General features: G+C 33.4%; 2 protein-coding genes across 4 annotated transcripts; one reads left to right on the forward strand and one right to left on the reverse strand.

Annotated features, from left to right (window-relative positions):
• LOC148629130 (XK-related protein 6-like) lies at nucleotides 1-26258 on the forward strand. 3 transcript variants are annotated; one of them, XM_088544638.1, is made up of 4 exons: nucleotides 1-806; nucleotides 1266-1859; nucleotides 7203-7408; nucleotides 10542-12280. In XM_088544638.1, exons 2-4 carry the CDS (start codon nucleotides 1297-1299, stop codon nucleotides 11102-11104), a joined length of 1332 nt encoding a protein of 443 aa, XP_088400764.1. In that variant the 5' UTR covers nucleotides 1-806; nucleotides 1266-1296; the 3' UTR covers nucleotides 11105-12280. The 3 variants fall into 3 exon arrangements, with proteins under 3 accessions (XP_088400764.1, XP_088400779.1, XP_088400770.1); XM_088544644.1 differs by lacking the exon at nucleotides 10542-12280 and adding an exon at nucleotides 26134-26258 and having other exon boundaries at nucleotides 159-806; XM_088544653.1 differs by lacking the exon at nucleotides 1266-1859 and having other exon boundaries at nucleotides 135-806.
• LOC148629131 (melatonin receptor type 1A-like) lies at nucleotides 12632-13781 on the reverse strand. Its single transcript, XM_088564622.1, has one exon. The coding sequence runs from the start codon at nucleotides 13779-13781 to the stop codon at nucleotides 12651-12653; it is 1131 nt and encodes a 376-aa protein (XP_088420748.1). The 3' UTR covers nucleotides 12632-12650.

A 26258-nucleotide genomic window follows, 5' to 3' on the forward strand; every position in this document is an offset into this window, starting at 1 on the left:
AATGTTATAATATGTTCGTGATTTATATTTTCACATTTTCACGTTTTTGTGTTATAAAACACATAAAACGGAAAGTGTATAAGCGCACATGTTTGCCCCTATTTTTCATCCACACTTTACTCCTCTGTTGGTACCCGTACTAAATATTCCAAACACTATGTGTACTTGGTAAATCACTTTAAACCTGCCCGCTTAAGTTCTAGTCTACTTTTTCACTCCCTTTAACCTTGCTTCGTCGATATGTTTTCTGACGGATTACATATATCTCTAAACCATATTTACATTATAAATTTCTTTGTTGATTTTTGATGTACCCAATCGCACAGGTGAAATTCTTAACCTATAACATTCATTATATTAAGTTGCATTTTAGGAAAGACTGTCTGTCTGTTTCTACCTCAACGTTACACACCGTGGACTTAGTAAGGCGGTAGTCTTTAGAAAAGGTGAACAATTTGATACGATTAAAAAATATAGGAGATCATGCGCTCTGAAGTCGACGCCAATTCATTGATAAAAGCCAGCTAGAACGTTTAGGAGGTATTCACCCACAATACGTGAAAAAATGGATTTTACAACACTGTTGTAGTGAAAGTGAATCGTAATATGTAATCAGTATTTATAGATTGGGAAATTCCGTACTTCTATGAATACCTGGCATCCACAGAGTATGGAATTCCCTAAGTTGCATGACTTTTTAGCGGGAAATCTGCGAACAGTTTTGATTTTTCTTTATCGATACAGTAAGGAGTGAAATATGCTATATATAAATCCTTGGATACAGGAATAAAGTTTAATTTCTAAAGGTAATATTTTAGTTTCTTTTTATCGTTAATTGTTTTCATTTATTTTTTCTTGATTTTCCATCTTCGTTGATAAGTTAAATTATCTTAATTTTTAATTGATTACTTTCATTGATTTAAGTATCAAGTGCTTAATGTCAAGTTAATTCGATATCAATGTATCAACGTACGTTATCAAATATCTAAAGCAAACAAATAGTCACTCGAGAGGTTACTATAACGATGTTTTGGTGGACCATTCAAACTTACGACAGGCTATCATAGCGGGATTTTACTTTAGGGGAAAATATATTAAACTACACGACAACAAATTTGTTGGTTTATTTCTTACAAACCTCTTCAATTGATAATAAAATCGGGGATGGGATTGTCATTTTATTGCCTTTTTTATTGTGTTCATTGAACTCGATTCCCATGATGATGGACTTATCTATTACTGACTATTTTTTCCGTTAATGCCAGGTGTGGAAAGTCCGATTGGCATACAGCACACATGACACGCGATCAGCTGTTGATTTTTAAAATGGCAGATGATGTGGAAGGAGGGATACATCGCGAGCGTGTACTCGTTCTGCATTCACCTAGACATTCTAAAAGTGACAAAATAATTGTGCAATCAAACACTGAACTAAATAATACAAAAATTGGGTTAACGAACGAAGTCGAAAGTACAAGGGGTAATAAGAACATTATCTATGAACTCGATGATAATGTTACTGCTAATTTGAAAGACGCAAAAAACCCTCGCCTGCCAAAACGTTACAAGAAGAGAGACTTTCTATTTGCTGGATTTTCTACCGTTTTATTTTTGGCAGACTTTGTCTCTGATATTATTCTTGCATTACAATATTACAAAGAATCTGAAGTTTTATTGTTCCAATTAACAGTGTGTTTTATCGTCGCTCCGTCTTTGTTCTCTTTCATCATCAATTGTGTTTGGAATTACATGGTTTATGTTGAGCAATCAGAAAAGAAAGACCTTGACTTTAAACTCTCAAAGAAACTGCTATTTCTGCGGATTTTCTTCTCATTAATACAGCTTGGACGCTTATTCAGGTATGTTTGAAAGTTGTCAATATTTGCACGGAACTTCCATTTGTAAACAAGAAAGTTAACTGTGATATGAATCAGACAAACATTGCTATGTCAATTTAACGGCAATTAACACAGTACACATTCCGCACAAATATGCACCATGCAGTAATTGCATATAGTATGTCACGTTGTCCCAAGCTGTGCACTGGATGCAATATCATTTTATGATTGTTTTGTTTTCCTGTTTAAAATGTGGTTTATTGCCTTATTCGTAATAAATGAAACACTACATATTGAGCGATTTTAAAATACTATAAATTACTTATCAAAAGACAAAATACATTGTATGTGGCTACATTTCGTAAAACAGCAGGACAGTGTCAAGTGTCACTTTGTTTAGGTAGTTATCTGTATGTAAATTGGAGACAGACGTTTTTGTTTGAAGTAAGGACAGTCCTCTTGTAAATCCGTTTATCTTTAATAGTCAGTATTACTAATCTAATTCGATGATAACGATCCACAAATTTCCCTCTTGATCGCCCAGCAGCAATTAGATTTGACATTCGTGTTGAAAGGTTTTTGACGCCTGGGGTTTTCTGCTGATTAACCTTAATCATTTTGGTTAGTTTGAATATATAGGACACCGTAAAGTGTTTTAAGTAAACTGCTTCTTGTAAGTTACGTCACTTTCATAACTCCTAATCTGCCATTATCTTTCTCTGGTTTCTCTAACAACGTTATGGTGGTGTGAATTGCTTTCAAATGGATAAACTGTGGAATCGCTACATGTGCAAACAGAGGAGAGTAAAACGGACCTTTATTACTTCTGAAAAGTTTAAAATCAAATTAAATGTATTTCAGATATACGCACTGATGAAGTCTTGGTCATTTTGTGATTCACCGTCAATAGCTTTATTTTATTTATAACATGTAATTGTGACAGTTCTGTGATAAACTTAACGACTTTTTAATACGGCCATTTTCTTAATTTCTCAAATTAAATGAAACTTTATATCATTATACACCTCATTTTATTCTATTTCTGAAAAGCACTTCGTGTCACTTTAGTATATATATTCCTATCTTTTATCATTAATTGTTCAGATTGCAGTTTTCGTGACAGCTAGATAGTGGTTGATCAATCACATTTATTAACTTGAGGAAGTAGTTTTGTGTAGAAAGGTCATAAGCAACTATTTCATTCTTTATTCCACCCTTTTGAATTTCATATGATTAGGTAAATCATATGCAGACTTTTTGGAGAACCCATCAGAACTATAGACTTGCCAATTTCCCCATCTGAAACCCATCTAACTTCTTAGATTTCTTCTTACAACCCTGGCGTCTATTAAATACCGTTATAATATATCATTTATTCCTTTCCATTTATGCCTGTATAAAGTAAATAACTATTTTAAAAAAAAAGTCGCCATGTAATTGTAAATAGCGACATAACAAATCAAATATTTTTGAAGATCTTGATTTAAAACAAACTTGGAATGGACATGCCTGCAAAAACGGAAACACCTGTAACCCCGCTCCCTTGACATTTTAAACGATTCAGATTTCAAAACGTCAGTCAAGGTAAGTCTTGACGATGGTAAATGGTGTAAGATAGGGCAATGTGACATGATGGCTGTCAAATTCTCTGGTCAAGTCTAATGTCGGAGAACACCAACGTAGCTTGATATTTAATGCAATCTAGTCTGATCATAGATCTATTTCATGCCAAAATATTAGTACTTATTTGTTTTACTTTACTTTACTTTACTTATTTAAACAAGTTTTTTTGCTATATTTCGTGACTTTATATCAATACCAACTGCATCTGAATCCACATAAGAGGTTTATTCAGCATTAAGGACAGTACCCACTGTTTGATTCAATCAATTGTACAACTATAATTGGTTTTCAGTACGCTATAAAAAGTTGCATGTTTTATATCTACTACTTGCAAACTATTTATCAGGTTATTTTCCCTTAAATCAAGGCTCAGATAAAATACAATAGTTCACGGATGACAAATTATGCACCATATTAACCCTACGCTGTTTTCCTCCTGACCACCACGCTTTCGGTGTAAATTTTATAAATGAAGGGACTGAAAAAAGATGTCAGAAACTTAATTTGAAAGTGGAAGGTCGTAAATTAAAAGGCTTGTTCTTATTAATCAAACATGTTATTTTATCCAAGGGCTATGAAAAGACAAACGTGCACTTATTTTGACCACATGGACGACTGTTTGTTGCCATAATGTTTTATCAGAAATTTATAAAATTGCTTAGTCTAAGTTCTTCAAAACTGCGTATTACTTTATATACACCATTAAAATATGTAGTATGATCATTTAAATTGTTCGGAGAAAAGGAATATATTAAGAGAAAAATAACCACTTTATACATAGCTGAGATCCGACGGCGTTACGACCCGAGAAGTGAAAAAGTAAAATCAGAGTCCTATCATTTGGAATTCTTTTTTAGTGTATTCTACAGTATCGAATAAAAAAAACGTGAAAATATCAGAACGGTGTCTGGGGGATTTGGGCGCCATGTATCTGCTTGGTGTATATTTTCCCAATTACCCAGTGACTTCAGTCAGATATTGCTGACGTCGAACCATCTATGACGAACTCCATGATTACCAAAATGAAATTCAGCAAAATACTCGACGATACTGAGTTGATGGTGTGTTGGGGGTGGTTACTAGTTATACAGTAACTGCTTCTCCAAGGTTGAAACTTATGCGGCAGAGTTTTTTCGTGGCAGATAAACTGATTCTGTTAGAGAACTATATTTACATGCATGTAAAGAAAAACTGCAAAGACGACGATTCACCAAACCTTAGGAGAGAATAGCATGGACGGTATGTTGCACTGATGAGTAAGTTGACAGAAGATGCACAAATATGGTGAAATAGTAATAGGATGACTGCATGGAGACAGCATTAATACTATTAGATGTAACGAGACTTATATAGACTTCTTTCGTCAAGATCGATTCACAGTCAGATCACTGCATGTAAGAGAATCGGGTCGGTATTGGATAGAAACGGTGGTTGAAAAGATACTTATACACATGTATTTCACTTTATTTTACAAAACATCTTTGATATATCTATAACTTCATCATGGAACTTGAATTAAATGAAATACTGTCAGTCAACATTTTTAAATAAATACGTTTTATAAACAGTTATTACAAAGCTATCACATTGTTTTCTTTTGAAGGGTTTAGTCTCGTTATTCTGTTTTCCTACACAGTGCAATTTTAAAGCAATCTTTATGTTTGCTGTGCCCTCAAAGTATTATATGCTTCAAGCCACAAAAGTTTTGTTTTTATCTGATACTCGGTCGAAAGCTTATCTATACAGCATTTTTTTTTCATAATTTTTCGACTGTTTTCAGATTAAATGTTTAAGGGATTATGAAGATTACATATTCGCCCAGTTAATGGTCCGCTTATTATACAAATAAAATAAATCGTGAAGACTTGTGTTTCTGTGAGTACAACATGGATACAGTCGTGTCATTATTTCACTCTTTAGTAACATAATTCTGCTCGCTACATTGGTCCAATAATACCGATATGGTTTTAAACAGAATGAACATTCCAAAACGTGTACTTTTTAATGTTGCGTTCCGATACTCCACCCTACCATACCATTCTGTAAATATATGGTACCTGTTGGATCAGTAGGTTAGCAATAGGTTGTAGACGTATGAACCTTGACATTTAGTAATGTGAAATATTATGATATATGAATGCAAAAACACATTTTTATGCAGCCGTTGACAGTTCAATCCGTTGTTGCGAGAAGGTTAAACAAACATGTTGATATATCAGCTAAGGCTTTTTGCTCATGGCAGAGAAACTTGTATTTAGATATTTATCTTTCTTTTTATGTTTATTTCATCTCAAAATATTAAAACGTTTTTGTGCCCAGAAAAATAAAGAATAAAATGTATATTTATTTAACAAATAGTAATAGGTGTTAAGGGTAGGAAATGCGTTTATCAAACAAATTAAATGTAACACTTCACTTAAAGTGTCTTTTTTATACAAAGTATTATAGCGTGAATAGTGTGAGTTATTGCATTCATTTTTGTGTAAGTGCAGACAGCTATATATCTGCATGTTGATTACACAAGACTATGATGAATAGATCGGTCTTTCGAAGAAATTGCTTACGAACTTGTGCTATTGTAAATATTCACTGTGCATTGGGGTTTGATTTTAATTTTGGTGATGACTGTATTTGCCGTTTTCAGGGAATAGTTTTAAAAAAGTTATACGTCAAGGGTGAAATCTCCTCACCACAAATGTTTTAATATGAAGACAGAAGAAAATTTGACTCTATAGCCTATTGCTCATTTTAAACGACCGCAAAAAGAAATTTACTTATTTGACCACATTGAGGTCCAAATAACCCACAATAATACTTTGTTTGATTTCAATGAAAATAGACTTCTTTGGGCTATTTGATATACTGATCCCAGCTGTTTTTTTATTGGAATAGATGTCCATTTCAAATTTAGTCATTTTCCCACACCATTTTCTTTCTGTTTTAGAATCCTATGCTGATCAAATATTTTAATTATTACAATCTATGGGTAAAAAGCGAAACTATATCGCAGTCGGAAAAAAAATGCATTTTGCGATTCAGTTAATCTCGAACTTAACTACGTTTTCTTATAAACTTTCCTCCAAACCTATACTAAAATAAAATCGCATTCTTTTAAACTTGCGCAAGGTTTCAGAATAATGCCTAAATAGAAGAAATAGTTTTATTACATTTTAAACTTTACATTTTTACTTCTTTTTTCTTCATTTTAAAGTTGTGTTAGCGAAACCGGACATTTTTTTTTTGCTTGTTCGCGATCATCGTCGCAGTTGGCAAAGAAAATCCATAACGAGACTAAATAAAAAACAAAGAATCTAGATCCTCATTGACAATGTTTTTGAGTCAGGAAAAATAGAGTATTACTAGTCGGAATATATTAAGTTTTGTGAGCTGCACGATTGTCATTGAATGCAAGATGTTACGTATGACAAGGAATATAATGACTGAAATCAAAACTGATGTGATTGGTAGTAGTGTAAAACTAGTGTGATTGGTTGTAGTGTAACTGGTATGATTGGTTGTAGTGTAAAACTGGTGTGATTGGTTGTAGTGTAAACTGGTATGATTGGTAGTAGTGTAAAACTGGTGTGATTGGTAGTAATGTAAACTGGTATGATTGGTAGTAGTGTAAAACTGGTGTGATTGGTAGTAATGTAAACTGGTGTGATTGGTAGTAGTGTAAAACTGGTATGATTGGCACTAGTGTGAAACTATTGAATAAATACACTTCCGGTCTCTTTCCAGAAACATAGAATACATGTACTACATGATACTAAGTTGGAGGCTGAAAGGTACAGACCGGGAAATGAGGGCACGGTTCAGAGCAATGGAGGAGAAAAGGGACACGTGTATCCTAGGATTGGTCGATGGATTCTTGGAGTCCGCAATGCAACTTCTCCTGCAGTTATATTTGGCCTTTTATCACAGCCTTCCAGCATCATTTCTTCGGAGTAAGTATATGTTCTACCTAAACCCTGGCAAGCATTGGTTAGTAAGATATCATGCAGATGATCAAACTTATGGAAGCATCTGTGTAAATAATATAATATTTAAAATATATATTGATTACTTTCACGGGTCGGTTTCGTTTATTTAAGATGTGAACCTTTTATTAGTAATTACAAGTACACAAGGATCTGACCTGTTGCGGGGTTAACGACCTCGAGGTCAGGTATTTTCTTCAATTGATAGATTACTTGATTTATGACCTTCTTGACCGCAAAATAATCAGACAATGTGCCCTTTTGATAATGAAAATCGTATCAATCTTTTGTAAACTAAATCGATCAATCTATGGCGACTATCTTTGATGTAACTAATTACACAATTACACGATTAGTAAAACACTAACTCTCTCGACCTCCGTGTAAACAACTTAATTGCACATGGTAAATATTATTTTGCATCGTTGATGTCAGGTATTAGCTTACTGTGCCAAAACTTGACTAGTTGTGTAGCATAATTCATCGTAAAGTTCGTGGACTTGTTCTGTTCATTATAAAACAGGTAGCATTATTATTTGATCTTTAATGTGGCGAGTGCAGTACAGATTATGTTGAAGGAATTGACTAAATGTAGTACTTTGCTGATGTGTAATGGCGTGGACTCATTTCAAACCTTTAAAATCTCGTGTAATACGATAATAAAAGGTCATCAATGCTTGAAAGTATTAAACTGAACAACACAAAGTGTCAGAATGTTTTTTTTTTTAAATCTGATTTTTATACGCAAAATTTTAAGTGCATGCATGGAAACACACGGCAGCCGATTTCAAATGCATGCGTGGAAACACCCGGTAGCCCATTTTAAGAATCTTCCAGGAGTTAGCTAGTCATTTTACAACAAAGACCAAATTGCAAAGGAAATGTTGAGTTGGTTGAACATTTATACCAGTCAAACATAATGCTTTTAGTTGGCATGATACCCGAAAAGAAGAATCACATGTTGTATTCGCTCATCTTTCTAGAGATGACACATTATGTGTACTGTTATATTCGTCCGTCCTGTCGTTTACACTTTCGCACAATAACTCAAAAAAGCGTCAACCAATTTTCATAAAACTTCGAAAAACAATTTATTTCTAAAAATGTTAGATGCGTTTTTATTTCTTTAAATAAAAATCTGCTTTTCCGTTTTCGAGTTCTGCGATTTCATTCATAAAAAGGGTATTTTTTTTAATTCGCACCAATTCTTCCAAAGTCAAGATATAAGACGCACTCATACACACTTAAAGAATGACATTTATATTCTTTTCTGTCAATGAAGAAATAATCTTTATAACGTGGTGCACACTTCTCGCAGGTTCCCAAAACGGGTCGATTTCCCGTTTTCGGACTTTAATACATAATCGCTACCACCAATTGCCTTGGAACTGTTGCGTTTTGTCTATTTCTATTTCCCTTTTTTATTAGACCCTCTAGATGCAAATTTGGGGTATCCGTCTAATTTGCTGTCCTTGTGATGTTTAATAAGTCTTATTTCGATTCTTGTCAAAATCTGATCCCGAGTCAACAAAATCAATATTAAGAGCTTTGTCGACCTTGAATGGTGCCTCCAATTTCTGCCCGCTTGTTCAGGGTCCGGCATCTGCGGGCGTATCAAGCTGTGCTCCGCGAAACATTTTATTTAAAAAAAAACAAATTAAACCATTTAAACATAAAATAAGCGAATATCGAATTGACCTTATTTTTATCCGATATCATTATTGATGTTTATGTTGTAACTCAAAACAAGCGAATTTTTGTGCATTTGAAATTTGTAAACGTGCTGTATTGTTAGGGGACAAAATCTTTTTCACAGTTTACAAATGGTATCAGTTTAAACAGACCGACATGTATTGCTCTGAACATCATCCATGTCTCCATCCATTTTTGTGGTACCACCTGAACACAAGCAGATAAAATAGATATAAATATTGTTTTTTTTTTATCCTGCAATAAAATCACCGTCGCATATAGTTTTACCCTTGTCCGTTAATACACGTATCATCTCATCAAATATTTTCTGTATACTTGCGTGCAGATTTTGCATTGATGTATGTTTTGCGCATAAATATTGAAAGGTTATAAATGTAAATAAGGGCTTTGTATTTATTTTTCATTACAAATATATATCATAAGATTACTTTGGGATTTATTTCAATGCTGAAATATTGGTATGCCAATGTTTTGATGAGTTTCTGCATATCGAGGTTTCGCGCCATGACTCCTCTGCAGTTTTTGGACATTGAAAAATTACATACATATACAGTTATGGAATATGCAGTTCATTTTATCATCTCTTTTCTTATTAATATATGTTCACTGTGTATATAGAAACTCATGATTTATATATCATATCTGCCATGATTTAACACAGTAATATATAATTATAATCTTAATTTCCTCTGACCATGCAACTCTCTACCATTTTACCAGTGTCAACAATGGCGAAAGCAGGTCTTGTTGCCGCTTGACTACGTCCCTCCGTCGCGCTCTGGCGCATCTAGCTATTCTGGAACTCAAACAGCATTGACCCAATATTGTTCAAAATTTGCACATTGTTTATGGTGAGGTAATTTCATTAAAATATTGGAAACAAAAAGTGTTAATTTTCCTATTATCATTTATTCAAAACTTATTTGAAGTGAGAAGGTCTATTGTGTCTGGTCTTAATATTTTCATATATTTTGTAATGGTACATTGATCTCAATGGTTCTACCTTGTAGGTTAACATTAGCACATGTTTATGCACAAATAATGTATAATTATTTTTGTATATACGTACATTTTGTAAATTGCGCATATGGGTCTTAACCAATTATTGTAATTGTGTTTGAACCAATATATATTTAGTATTTAGTATATTCGTATTGAAAATGTTCACCTCATATTATGAAAAATTCGATTATTTTTTCCTTCATTTTTGCATCCAGAACTTTTTACAGAAATTTGCCTATTTATACAAATTTCTTAGTTTTTTTTTAAATCTTGATTAATTCCTTATCAATTAATATTTTTATTAATTTAACTGCTAATATAAGGTTTAATTTGAAACGAAATTTATTTTATAAAGAACTACAAAACATGTTTTATCTGTTTTCAGTTGCGACCCTTTCACTTTCCCTGGCTTGTACATCATGGATACATGTAGCTTATTATCGCCACAGTAGAAATATTGACATTAAGAAGAAAAAGATGGGTATTCGAGTATCCTTTGTTTACTGGTTGTGTGTCTTAGCGGAACTCTCACCAAGATTCATATTACTCTCATCATTTGGAGCATTTTTCATGCCATATTGTTTCATACTTCCGGTTGTACATTTTATAATAGTGATGACATTTCATATCTATGCGAATCCTGAACTTTATGGAATGTGCTGTTGCAAAATTGGCAAGTTCCTGTTTTTAGTTTTGTGTAGTTATATAAACATTTTTTGTTTTATAAATGTTTCGGGGGGACGAACTTTAAAAACAAGACTTATTTTCTATGTTTTGTTTTATACAGAAAACGCTATTATGACGTCATTGGTGTGGTACAGAACCAGAATGGACCAATCATATTTAGCCTACACTTTGTTAATTGTTCCTGTAGGCTTCCTTTGTCATCTGTCATTTTTATTATTGTATTACAAACTGTTTCATCCAAATAATAGAACTTTTTTGTAACTAAGTGTTTTTATTATTTTTGAAAATGTTTTATTTTCTTGAAATATAACACTGATCATTTGCATATTCACACATATAAAAACCAATAAGTTTTCAAGTTACAGGAAACTTGAGTAAATATTTTATTTGAACAACAATTTGATTATTGTTCTATTTTTACATACTATGTCCTCTTTTAAAACTTTCGATATAAAACGTGTGCCCCGGGTGTCACATATGTTATTCTATGTGAAAATGTCGACATTCTTGAATTTGTTGGATTCAAATCTTAAGAGCGTTCACTAACCGGTTGGATCTTCTTTTGTGTGTGTGTGTGTATTTTTTTTAGTGTCAGCGACTATGTAGCGATTGTAGTTACTGCATTAAAGAAATCGAGTTTCACGTACAGAACGTTAGATTTGTTTTCGAGTTCCTGCATTGCCTTATCAAAAAAACCTTGGGATTCTGTTGCAACTCTGAAAATAAATCATGTTATTTGATTTCTGTTTAAAAGTGCACGTAGACACTTTGATAAGATAAGGCAATTTAAATCAAATTCCACGTTGTTCATGTCAACGTACAGATATCAAATGACATTCCTATCATCAAATGAGCTAAATTGAGTGCAAAGTACAGTTTACTGCTGTAGAAATTCTATGAAATTAGAGTGCTTGTCCAGTGAAAATTTTAGCTTCTTAATTAAACAAATGTTTAGAATTTACTTTGAAATCTCTCTGCACTTAAATTTCAGAGATCAACAATATATGCTGTAAAGCTTTTTAGATGTTTCAAGTACATCAAATATGAATACTACTGTAGGTAAGAAATGTGGGGTTGTAACTGGTGCATTGTTCATTGACTTAAAAATTAAGGGTGTTACTAAAATTTTCCTTTTTCCGTTTTCGTTCCGTGTTCCGCGTTTAACTAATATCCCGAAAACTAATGCGTACATACTAATCTGGTTTCTCATTTCGATTTTTTTTTATTTCGAATATACTTCTTATTTACATTCTTGAACTTACTACGAATTTGATTCTAATTCTGTTGATGCAATATTTATACGATTGGTATTTTTGTATCATCGTGACTAGCTAAACGAACCTAGGAAGTAATTGTTTATTGGTAGTGAACAAAAAATGGAGGTTTCTACATGAAATTCGAAGAATTAAACCAAAAATATAAAAACAAAAACAAAAACGAACAGTTCTGTATAAATAACTAGATGATGTTTGTTATCATTTATGGTGTGTTAGGTGTGTAACAATTCGAAACGAAATTCAAGTTCATGAAGGTTTACTAAAACGAACCAATCGTTAAGAAGCAACAACTTGGCTCGGGGCACTCAAATTTGAAACAAATTAACAGGACCAGCATTTAAACTGAAGAAAAAACAAGAATGAAAAGAGCGAAGAATTATAATGGAAAGACAAGAAAAGAAATAACAAAATGTAAATTCCGGGATGAAGGAAAACTCACAAAAAATTAACTTCTTGTCTCCCGTACATAAGATAGCAAAGGATAAGGTGAGTTAAAGTAATACCGATAACAGTTGATAGATGTATTCTTTTCAGAATTTCAATTTTATATTTTTGACTGTTGTATTTTGAACTGGTACAACGTTCACAAGTATAGAGTTTTCATTGGAGTACGGCTGAACTCGAACAGGGTTGGACCTAAAACTTCTGCAAATTTTAAAGTAGGCAGAACGAATGTTCCCATTGAAAGCACCGTAAATGATTGAGTTAAATGCACTAGACATAAATATCAAGTATACAGCAGCCGAATGGAAAGATTCAGGCAGAGTTTCCTTGTCTACTAAGTACGTGAGTCCATATGGAAAATACAACAGTAAATAAGAAACCAATACAAAAAACTGAGTTCGTACAGATTTAACCCTCTCCGAAACTCGTCCGTGTGCCAGTTGGCTGTGTGAATGGAGCCCTATCCGTCGACGACTTTCGCTAATACTGGAGTATGTTTTGTTGTAACATATCACCGTTACAGAAATCGGAACACACATACAAGTAGTAATGAATGCTGAAGAATATGTCCTACTCTCAAAACGATCAAATATGCACATATGCATCGATTTGTCAAGAACGAACGCCCCGTCGAGTCGAAACAGCAACGGTAAAATGAACACAAGATTTTGTAATAAACAGTAAAGAAAGACTAGTAATGTATTGCCTCTGCTAAATAAACAATCAAAGGACAATGGATGGCAAATCTTGACGTACCTTGTTATACTTATAAGCATTACACATTGTAGACTGCTGGTCAGCAGTACGTGAAGCATGGTTCCGTTGGTTTTACAAATTATATAATTAATTGTTTCTCCTTGCTTCTGAAGATGGTAAATGTTCAGTGGTAGTAGATACGTAACAACTACCAGGTCAATAAAGGCCAAAACGGCGATGAAAATGTTCACCATCACTCTCAGGTTTTTGAAACGAATTATTGTTACAATAATAAGACCATTTCCTATAAGTCCAATAAACGTAAGAACACAAGACAAAATAGTGAATGTATTCCTCGATTCCATTGGGAAATGGTCCAAATCCTCATGTGGAAATAAATTCGACCGTTTCCTTTGTCCGGTATTGTAAGAAAGTAGACAATTACGGAAGGTGTGAACACCTAAACTACTAACTCTGAAGACAACTAACGGATCGATAACACAACCTTGGATGTCAGGCATTAACGCTGACACATCAAATGTCAACAAATATTATGATACAAAGGGAAAAAATTAAATGAATAATTGGATATATCACCACTTTGTTCGTCCGTCCGTCCGTTTACCTGTGCACTCGTTTACACTATCGTCGAATACTGCCTGTTTCCAATGGATCAAAGGCTTCTATATTTGTATTGAGTTTTACCATCCCTTTTTGCCAACTACATACGTACTTTCTATTTTCTGTTCGATTAAGAATGTCTGTACAACTGCAAAATGCAGTCGTATAATGGTATCATGCTGTCGACTTCATTGCCGCCGTCCTCCGTATGAAATTCGTGTCCGGACATTAACTCAGTATAAACGAATGGATCTCGTAAATTGTATCACAAGATGCCATACCACATAAATAAGGCTGGGATTGATTTTTGGGGTTGTGGGTTGTGGGTTGTGGTTTGAGGGACCAGGGACCAGAAACGAAAATTTCCATTATGTTCTAAATTCACTTCGTTCAAACGAACATAAAGCATTTATTTGCATAACTTGCCATAATTTTCTATGAAATAAGACCCAAAGACAAAGTGCTGATACTATCAGGCACGGTGACTCGTTTAATAAACTATATAAACAAATCAACTAAATGTCACCAAAACAATAATCTCTGCTACAGTCCCGCACTCCGGCTATCCGAAATTACAGAACTCAAGCAGATTTCTATAAATTTAAAATGAATATCAGCATAAATATTCACATATCCATAAAATATATTATAAATGCATTAAATACCCCAAGAAATAAAGTTGTCTACAAACATGTATGTAGTAGTCGAGTGGTCACCGCCCTAACTTCGAAAAATTTTAAATCTTGCGCAGTTCCTTTATATATTCAATCTACCAAAACCGGTTCCACTATTTATAAACCCACTTTAGAAATAACTGCGCGAACGGCAAATAAATATATTGATATCTGGACAATGAGCGGATGAATCTCTTTGAGATCGTACCACATTGTTCCACACTACAAGACTTAAGACTTGGATTGCATTTTGTGGTTCTAACTGTAACCATTAAGAACAAAGGGCCACTTTGATTCTGGTATATCAAAATTCAGAGCTGTATCAAGCTTGAATGGTGTGTCCATAATTTTCCAATCTTTAAGGGTTTGATCTTTGAGGTTGTATCAAGCAGTCACTATCAGAATAATAAAATAACATATTTTCGTTTCTACTTAAACATATATCCCCGTATTTGGTTATATGGCTACCGGCTGAAGGTTTGTACCGTATCTCCCCTTTTCGGGATGCATATATATTTCCGGTCGCTTGCACGACTGTTTTTGTTTATGTCTACTTACTTCAGAGTCACAACACAAATAATTAGTGCTGCATCGTTATATTAAAATTTCTTCAAATTCAGCATAAATACAATTTTGCCCCAAAATATTGTTGACAGATGAACCTTTTAATATGTTCGGTCAGTCAGTGCGTTGAACAAGACGTTGTCTTGAATCGAGAAGACTTTGGTAGAACTATCATAAGGATCGTTTCAACGATTGAAAGTTTCTTTCTATCCATTATAGTTTTCAAGATATTGGCTGAAAACTGTAAAAAAAACCCGTCATTTTTCATCTTTCAAGGGCAATAACTATTACAAGGAGTCGCCTGACAACGGTTTTGAAGATATATGCGAAAAACTACTGTCTAACACCTATGCTCTAGTAACGGTGGCAATGTTTTTCGACGGATCAAAATTCCTCACGTCAGATTTATGCAGGATACCCCAGGGAAGGTTCATACCAAGTTTGGTTCCAATTGGTAAAGTAGTGTCAGAGGAGAAGAGTTTTGAAATATTGAAACGACGACGTCGAACGCCAAGTGATGGAAATAGCTCACATGGCCTTTGGCCATGTGAGCTGGAAAAGGAATAGTAAGTTAAAGTACAATTAAAAGTGTAAACTATTTCTAATACTGATTAGCAGAAATCGCCCACAATCATGGCACAAAAGTGAATCAGAAGCATTAAACAGAGGACTTCTTTATAATATCAAGTGAACGTGCTAACGACAACTATCCTTTGCTTTATATAACATAATTGTGCATAGCTAAATACTCTCCTACATGCTAGATGTAACCTGTGAAGACATTTTACATGCATGTTAACCGATCGAACATAATAGTTTGACTAAGACACGAAGATCGGACAGAAAAGTAGTCTTGAACTATAAATAGTAAATTTCTCTACTTTCACTATCGTTTTTGAAGTCATCAAACCAACTTTTGCAGAGGAACATTTTTATATTATAATGTTAATTTTTTTTTAACAAAAGGTTTGTCATCTTATAATGTTATGTTGTCTCTATTTTATAAATCACTGTTCATATCTTTTGACAAAGCATTAGTTTGTAAAGAGACAAAAGGAAAACACACTATATTGTTATACCCTTCATGTATGAGTGGCGGATCATGTCATAATAGGGATATTTCTATCGGCTTACTTTTTCTATCGGCTTACTTTCAACAAGTATCGGCTTACTTTTCAGAAGTATCGGCTTACTTTCAACAAGTATCGGCTTACTTTTGAAAAGTAAGCCGATACTTTTTTAAGTTTTGCAAATCTGTCAGCCAATCAAATCACCGTTTATATAGCATTTAAGCCGTTCAAAGAAATTACTAAAATGTGATAATTTGTAATTCTGATTCGAGTCTGGTGCATACTTCGTTGACAACAGTAAATTTTGATTTCATTACATTCTTATCGAAAGATGTTACTTGAGTATGTTTTTACAACAATTTAAAACTTGTTAATCAATATAATTATACATACCAAGTATTATGCAACCAGATTTGATATAAGCCAGTGGATGTCTTTTCACGACACACATGTGGGATTTGTGTACTACAACAGAAGTTTTTTTTTAAGTCAAATTGGGACACACACATACACGAGTGACGGATTTAGACACCTATTAAGGTAGGGGTTATAGTGATTGCTTAGTCCCCCCATTGGGTCCCAGGGGCGAAGCCCCCAGAAGCATCTTTCAGATATAGAAGGAGATTTCATAGAAGAGACGGGGATATATGCCTAAAATAGTCTTCATAACCTTTCTGCTGTCACTTTCTCGTTGTATTGATCCAGGGAGTGTACTAGTATATTAATGCAATATAAAGTTCCTGATTAATCAGATAGACCTTATGTCTGAGATTCCTCTCAAGGTTAGACTTTAACAATTGACGGTGTATAAAATTGAGAAAAATGTACTAGCATTACCTTTATCTACGATGAGGCCGGTCGCACCATTCTTAGAACTGATATCAAAGTCAGTACAGCTTCCTTCGTTGCGGGAAGAATCAAAAGATAACGACAAGAGAATAACTATTCTAAAGTACAGGCAGGAAAAAACATCAAAAAACACAAAAACAACAATAAAATACTACTAAATTTACTGAAATCTCGGTAAATACAGTTTAATATGAGTATACATATGCATGGTTCATATAAACAGGAATAGAAGTCGGTCTTTCATTAAGCGGAAAATGGCTTCGTCAATATATCAATGTCATTTCTTTGTACGAATGTTGAAGCGGAAAATGTATGTACTCCGTATACACTGCCATGAGCATAACTAATTGCATTTTGCATAACAAAATATTGTTGATAACAGACTGTCAAGAGAATTTTCTAAATGAAATAAGAATTACATCATTCTTTCAAATTTTTGGAGCGTTTAGACTTTAATTTTTATAACGATTAGTGTTGTTCTTATTTGTTTTGGTTTCTTCTTGAATTTATTTTCCGTTTGTCTTTCAGTCCTTTGTTGATCGGGATATACCTACGTCAATCGAATAAAGGGATAATAAACAGAGAAACCATTTCTTGATCGCCCCTTTTCTTTTCTATATATACATTTGCAATGGTGAGGGAGAGCTTAGTTTCTTCTTACACGTCCCGGTTACGTCAGTACATTGTAAAATCTTGCCTATATCTTAATCTGTTGAGTGTAGATCAGTCAGATAATTTAATGCATAAAAAATGTAGTGCATTTAGCTGAACTAATAGAAAGAAAGGGTTTTGTTATACCTTGGGATTTCGTTTATCTCCTTAAGTTTATTGTCTTTTAAATATTCGGAATTCCTGATTTTCAAGTAAATTTGCATTTAACTTATCTTATTGGATAGACGAATTACAGGAGGTCCCAAGTTTATTTTAACAGTTTCTAATCATATAAAACTGATCTTTTTTTTTATTACATCTGTTGACATTTGAGCATGGACTAAAATAAGATCCAGCTTTTTGGTCAGTTGTACTTGTCGTTCTTGGATACCCTTGTTTTTAAAGTTGACAGATTTCTTCAATTACACAGTCTTGGACATAATACAATATACAAAGAAGAGACTTTCCAGTACCCTGAAAGGTCAAGCTCACACCAATATGTTGTATTCAAAGGCTTTATAAAAGCCGAGACTATAATTCGCCACGTTAAGAAACAGAACGAAAACTAGTATTAATTGTGTTGGACACCAATACAGATTCCTATTGTCACAGGAGATCCTAAAATCAGTTTTTTATGGCTCCAGGAATTTTTTTTTTTTTGTTTGTTTGTTTTTGTTTTTGTTTTTTTTTTTGTTTTTTTTGTTTTTTTTTTTTTGTTTTTTTTATTTTCTTTAAAAAATTCTCGACCAGCAGTCATCTTGGAATGGCGGCCGTTTTTTAAATTTTAAATTTTGCTGATTGGAAGCTCTTTAAAACCAAATATCAAGTCTCTACATTTTTTTTCTCTCCATTTTTATGATTTTCCCGCCTTTAAACGGCGGCCAGGTTTGAAATTTCAAAATGTTTGGAAAAATTTATATATAGTCCCTATTTCTGTGCCAAGTTTGGTTTTAATTCATTCAGCCGTTTCAGAGGAGTTCCGCGGACAAGAGTAACAGACTATGCCAAGTAAAGAACAAAAACAACGTATTCTCCCGCTACGATTAGGAAGATAATTAACCGTGTAGACTTACTGGTGTATTCAAAAAATATGTACCAAAATGCAGACATTTTAAAAAATCATACTTGAAACTTCTGAGACTCGTAAGGTAAAAAAAAAGATGTATAATAATTATAAGACAGTGAAATTATTAATAGAAAACAATAAGAACCCTTTACTGAATACAGCTTTAAAACATTTAAAGAGAGCGATATTGAAACATATTGGAACTTACTCCAATACATAATCAAAAATGAATTTTGGTCTTTTGTAGTCTATAGCTAAAGTAAAAAGAAATTCTTACAGAAATATAAAATGAAATGCAGCTAGATACACCAGCAGAGGTAGAACACTGCATGACAGAAGGGGCAAATGTGGACGCACAATTCAAGCTGAATACATGAAGCTTTGAATTTTTAAATAGTGTGAATATATCACTCAATATTGTCCAGCATTGGAACTATCCTGTAGGAAATCAATCTCTCAATAATGTTCATTAGACGGAGGTGCGTTCAACCAACCCGACTAGCCAAAAAATAAACTAAAGCATTTTTGTATTTTGTTGGCACTTTTTGTACCTCGAACAGGCAAAAATCCATTGCTTTTGTTTTTTGATTCTTCCAACTTTTACTTTCTTCAAAACGGAGTACATTTGGTCAGACAGCCAAATATATTAGCTTTCAATTGCTTTCAGTTGGTACCAAAAAGTCGCAGTTAAAAAATATGTACCCCTACCCCATCGAAAAATCGCCTAAATTGACATTTTGTTTCAATGATAAAACCCCTAGAGTATTTATGCTTCTGTAAATAATGGCTTATTTAGTATTTACTGTTTAGTATTATCATGATTAATACTTCTGGGGTTCTTTTTATAACTTGTGTCGATTTTCAAAGTCAAAATTGATCAAAAATTGCAAAAATGGGATTTTCGATTTTTTGGACTATATGTAACCTTCCAGGTATTTCTTACACCAGAGACAATTATTATCATAAACACAAAATGCATATGTTGATTGCTTTATACGGCCTTTTAATTGACACGTCACAGCCTGTGTCTTTCCGTATGATTTTTTAAAAAGTTTTCTTGCTGCATGCTTTAATTTCTTACAATAATATAATCGTTACAACTCTACCATATTAGACACTTACATACATATACATCATTGTTAAAAATCGGTAGTATATAATTACTCTTTCTTTCTCGAGTTCCGATAAATCTTGATTCTCCAACATTAATTTGTGCGTATACTACTTAGTTAGATATATTTTTAATTTCATGCATTGTTTTCCTTCATATATTTGAAAAATGAAATGGTAAATCAAAGGGAATTGGCCATACTAACCAAACTTTAATTTGAAGTCAATTTATCATGAAGTTCGATTGTCTATTGCCGCTTTCAGTCTCAAAGTGGTAAAGCGGTAAGGAAGTTTCATTGTTTTCTTTTTTTTCGTTCTGTTGAATGTTATAATTCATGATCACTAACAATATCATGAGAGCTCTGCAGATAACCATAGTCAAAATAAGCTTTTATTGAAATTCTGTGGTTGGTTTCGATTATATTCAAATAAAAAAAAAATATATGTATCTACTTCTATCGAGATTTGTAAGTGGCTTACCTTGAACGAAAAAAAATGTGCCTTCTAGTTGTAAAGTACTATGAAAAAAAAACGGTTTGATAATTGCAAAACCGACACTGAACGTTCTTTGGCGTTCGTTGCAAACGTTCTCAAACGAAAAACAGCAAATAAGTGCGAATGCAAAATGAGTCGAATGCTAGACGAGCGTTTAACAAAATTGCAGTTCGTTAACCAATTCAACCACCCTAACGAACTTGTATGAATGTTTATCGAACTTTACTACTTTTTAAGACTGTTTCGATATATGAATAAAGGAACACAGTAATAAATCAAAATACTCATGTACTGAATAAATTTACATCCATTGTTTGAAATTTTACGCCCCAAATAATCGTCAAATTGTATAAATATGGAATAATAGGGAAGTACAGGGGTCGAATTCAAACGTAACTAAACACAAGATTATTGTTTTATATGGTTAATAATAAACTCTGATTTGTTTTTAAATATACAATTCTGATTACAAAGGACATTACAAAAAAAACACACACACACAAATTTATGACGCATGGTAACGGTGCGCCAATTTGCGTGATATTCAGGTTCAATGTTGGTAAAACAGGAAACAGTTAATTAAGTGGGGATATGCCCCCCCCCCACTATGCACTCAGAACCTTTGGGTGCATAGACGCAAAAACCTGCTTTCTTTGCTGACACTTAAATCTACATGAATACAAAGTTCTTTTTGGTGGAATATTTGAAAAATATTGAAATTTATAACAAAATGTTCAGGGTTGATATATTTCCTTTAGGTTTAATAGAGCTTGGAATTTGTCTCACCACAAAAGAAGTGAATGGGAATAAGCTGTTAGTCGATATCTATTCTATAACTTTCACAACCTTGTTATGAACTATGTTGGTGTCTAGTTAGTAAAAATATGGCAAGTGATATCGATTCTAGATGGTGATCATAACGATATCTCATTACAGCCCAGTAAGAACTGGTTAAAAGTTCAGTTTTATCCTCGCAACAAAACGGAACTACAATACCATCAGTTCTAATAAACATTTTAAACAAAGCGCCAAGTTTACCGCCTATAAAAGGGAAATCAAGGGAGCCACGATTCGAACGGCGACGAAGAAACATCAACGAGGGGCAAAAAATGAAAAAAAATATCCGCTTCCAAAAGTTTTACAGGTTTCTTTATTTTTGTTTTTTCTTTTCTGATTTCCAAATAAATGTTGATCCGGTTTTCCCATTTCCAAAAAAAAAGCGTGTCACCACATTCCTTTTCAGGTGTCTTTATCGCATCACAAAGTGAGTGGGAAAGTAAGGTTGTTTCATGCATGAACGTTAACCTCGAGTCTGATGCAAAATGTATTTCCCCCTTTACATTCTGACAGGATTCCAAGTGTATTTTCTTGCTAAACACAGATAGGACATTTATAAACCTTTGTATTACAAATGTATTGATGAAAAAACACCTATATAAAGAAGTTTTTTTTTCAAATTTTAATTCAATTTACTTATTTTATTAACAATAATACTGTACTGATTTCATGCTTTAAACCATGTTTGAGAGTAATTTCTAAATGTGTAAGATAGGGTACACACTTTTTATTGCACATACAAAGGACATTAACTTTTTTTGTAATTTTAAAAGATAGGAAAAGGTTTTTTTTAATGAGAATATGCATCGGACCTATCCCCACAGCCAATAAATATTGACAGTTCCTTTTTTTCTCTCTCAGTCAGATTCTCATTTCCTTCATTTTTATTTGTTTTTGGTTTTTGGTTTTTGTTTTTGTTTTTTGTTTTTTGTTTTTGTTTTTGTTTTTTTGTTTTTTTTAACATGTGATTTTTTCCCATCCAAACGAAGTATTTACTCATTTGTTATTTATATAAATCGATTGAGTATAAACGGTGTTTATCCTGGACGGAGTACCACCATTTTGGATGGGAAAGCGTGTAGAATCATTTGCAGTCGATAAAATGCACATAACATAATAGTCCGAATTTCCTCTGACCCTACAACCCTCCTCTTTTTTATTTGGATATTGATATGTCGGGTTCAAATAAAAAAGAGGATGGTTGCAGGGTCAGAGGAAATTCGGACTAATAACATAAGTGTTCTCTCGAAGTGGGCAGGGTGCTGTAAATCTCACAAGAATCATCCAATCTGGAAATTTGTATAGGAAGTACATCTATTTACTTGCAATCGATTGATACCAAGTTTGAAAAAAAATCCTCTTACACAATGAACCGGTATATTTAAAGCGTGTCCGTCTCCTAACCGTCTTGATTGTTCCACCTGGCAATTGATATGCATTGCATCTACTTGCGTAACAATATCTTCGTATTGCATGTATCAAATGAATTGCATCCAAGTAAAATTCACTTAACGGAAATGTTGACTAGGTATATTTCTATGGATCAAGGGCACGTTATCAAGAAATATGTCGTTCAGTTATTATATGATCATGTAAATCTTGCAAATTCTAGTTTGTTTACCATTTTCATCACCCAAATGCCCCACTTATTAAACCTTATCCAATAAATATGGTCACTAGATGGTTTTATTAGCCTTCAATTAATTAACACCCAGTTATTTATAGATACACTTAGACAGTAATATATATTGTAACAAGAGGCAAATATTATACATATTTTCATCCGAATATACAATACTAATTTATAAAACATGTCGATATATCATGACTGACTCCATACAATAATTAAATTGTAGAATTTACAAAACAAAATGTTATCTCGGAAGTTTTCTATAAAAAATATTGAATCTCCTTGAGGCTTAGCAACTAATAAAGTCTGCAGACTCAGAACTAACTCGAAACTTGTAGATAACGAGGTATAGAAAGAAAAAAAAACAGCAAAATAATCATTATGTAGAATAAAAAAAATAGGCGATGAATCCAAAGTTCTTCGGTTCTCTCTCGAGGAAAACCATCTCTCAAATCATTGCAATACATTCAATTTTTTGAATTTCAGATGTCAACCAAAAAAGTCATTTGTTCTTCATAACCTTTTTGATTTGATAATATTGAGAACTTTCCTCTTTAATCATATCATCTACTTAATTTGTCGGTTTGATACAGTAAAATAAGGTCATAGGGATGTGTCCTGGTTGCGGAACCAACTACTGAATTGAGACTTATGCAGAATCACTTTCCTATTAACTAATAACGACCTTTTTCATTGGTCAGTGTAATTATGACAGGAATGAAAAAAAGTATCGATTTACTTTTCAAAAGTAAGCCGATACTTTTGAAAAGTAAGCCGATAGAAATATCCCTATTATGACACGAACCGCCACTGATATTCATGTTTTCGTACATCCGCTCAGGGATATGCAATGCATACTGGTATCTATAGTATATGCTTCTATGATTGGTGGAGCAAGGAACGTAATTAAAGTATATAGATCTAGTTTAAGAAACAAATATTTTCTTTTAAAATCATATTTTCCTAATTTTTGGGATGCCGCTCTGACACCATTCCGCCGTCAATTTGAGTAAACAAAGCATTTATTATATTCAACCCAGTAGAAAACGGGGTCATTTTACAAGATCATTTGTACAATAATTGATTCTCATACTCAAACGATGCATTAACTACAAAAAATAAACAGGCAACGCCATTCATTTTTGCCCATGATTATGAATATGGTATCAGACGCAGTAGCCACTTAAGAGCGCTCATCAATAGACACTGAAGATTGTTAAATGCTCTTGCCGTGATATGGCCCTGGTCGCCGAAACGGCATTAAAAAACGACAATCAGTCAAGCTTTAATTTTTTTTAAACCTGTCCAAAAGTTAATTTGCAATCACATTCGAAAGTATTTCAACAGAGTATTATAATTATACTAAAATGGAACCATTTTCGGCTTAAAAAAATAATTTCCTTGATCTAAGATTTTCAAACTGGACATTTTTTATCAATTTGAATTTTCCCGTCAATTTTACATGGTTAAAACCACTGCTCTTTACTAATAATTACTTATGATAGGATGGAGATTTTGCCCGATAATTGTATTAAATGGAACATGCTTAGCACATCTATAGTCGGCGTCACATAAATAACATACTGTTAAAATTTGAATAAAAATATTTTCTACGACTTTATTGACACCTGCCGTCGTTTAAATTGTCTTAAATGACTTGCTCATTCGTTTAGCCAAACAGCTTCTCCCTGAACATTGAATCGTTAAATTCCGGTCAGATTTTAATTCTAGGTGCCAATATTTACATCGTAAAAAGTCGGCCATGTTTACAGTGATCGGGTTGCCAGGAGATGTTGTTAACGTTTAAATGGTTTGTCCAAAAACCGAAGAACCCAGAATGCACTTCGGCGTTATTTCGGATATCTCGGATCTATTTTACGCGAACAACGTACAATACCGAGAAGTTGATCAAGCAGACGATTGTCACCGGAGTTCGACGGGAACTTACGAACTTCGTTTGTAAACAAATCGTCCCGTAAAAACCAACATGGCGGATATTAGTATGGGATTTTCCCGTAAGGATTTGTTACGCATGATCGACTTGTTTTTGAGAAGCTGTTTGGCTAAACGAATGAGCAAGTCATTTAAGACAATTTAAACGACGGTTGGTGTCAATAAAGTCGTAGAAAATATTTTTATTCAAATTTTAACAGTATGTTATTTATGTGACGCCGAGTATAATGGATCTTGACACATTACCCCAAGAACTTTATTCCCTAGATCCTAATTTATTACTCAACATCCTTCAAGGCCAAAAAGGAGTCCCTCAAATCTGTATTTCATTTGAGGGCTAGATTTGATTTTTTGCAGAAATACATGTAATAGAATATTATTGAGCTGAATAATTGCCAGAAACAGGTTATAAAAGAAGTATTGAATGATATAAAAGGAATTCCATTTGGACTATATCATTGTGTAGTGGTTCAGAAACAGTAGTGAAGTTCCAAGATCATCAAGACAGTAAAAACATTACACTACAGCCTATAATACCCTTGTTACCCTTTTAATCCCATTTTATTTATCCAAAAACCTAAAAACAATAAAAAGCACACAGCTTTATTACATCAAGAGAACTATTCTGCTACAAAATTGTTTAAATCCTTTAAAACATTTAATATCCCCCACTTAATAAGAGATCGCATTTAATGCAATCACCTTGCCTGTCTGTCCATCTGTTACACTTTTCTGTAACAGATTTATCAGCTTCTTTTGGAGAAAATGCTTATTTATATAATAGTTGTTGATAAACTGGTCAATATCGTGATATTTAGACTGCCCACAGGACAGTGGTATTGACTAAGACAGAGATAATGACTGAGTCCTAGAGGAGGTCATTATCGGTGTCTTAGTGCCACTGTCTTGTGTGGGCAGTCTAAATATCACGATACTGACAAGTTTATCAACAGCTATTATGCTTATTTCATAGAGGAACCATATCTTTGATTTTTGTTGTTGTACATAATTAAACCTAAAGAAGTGTGCACACCCGACTCCCAACTGCGTTTCATTAAAGGGGCGTAACTCTAAATCCCCAAATTGGCATTATCGCGAAATGTTCTGATAATGACTTGTTTTCAGGTCCATTTTTCTTCATGGTATTGACTGATAGAGATTCTACCATGGAATTAAGAATGACACATGATCACCTTTTATCCATTAGAAAATCAGATTTTTCACCAATATGAAATAATGGCAGATATTTTGTATATTATTTTTCCATGATGACTTAACTTATAATGCGTCTTTCCTTTCCAGGTTCCTCGCTCATTTACTTCCTGTTTATCATACAACGTAATTATTTTTTAGGTGATGCATGATGGAAATCAAAGACAAAGTGCTGATACTATCAGGCACGGTGACTCGTTTAATAAACTATATAAACAAATCAACTAAATGTCACCAAAACAATAATCACTGCTACAGTCCCGCAC

The sequence above is a fragment of the Perna viridis genome, chromosome 1, assembly GCF_037379345.1.
Source record: "Perna viridis isolate PV_CMFRI_1.1 ecotype Kerala chromosome 1, ASM3737934v1, whole genome shotgun sequence".
In the NCBI taxonomy this organism is placed as follows: Eukaryota; Metazoa; Mollusca; class Bivalvia; order Mytilida; family Mytilidae; genus Perna; species Perna viridis.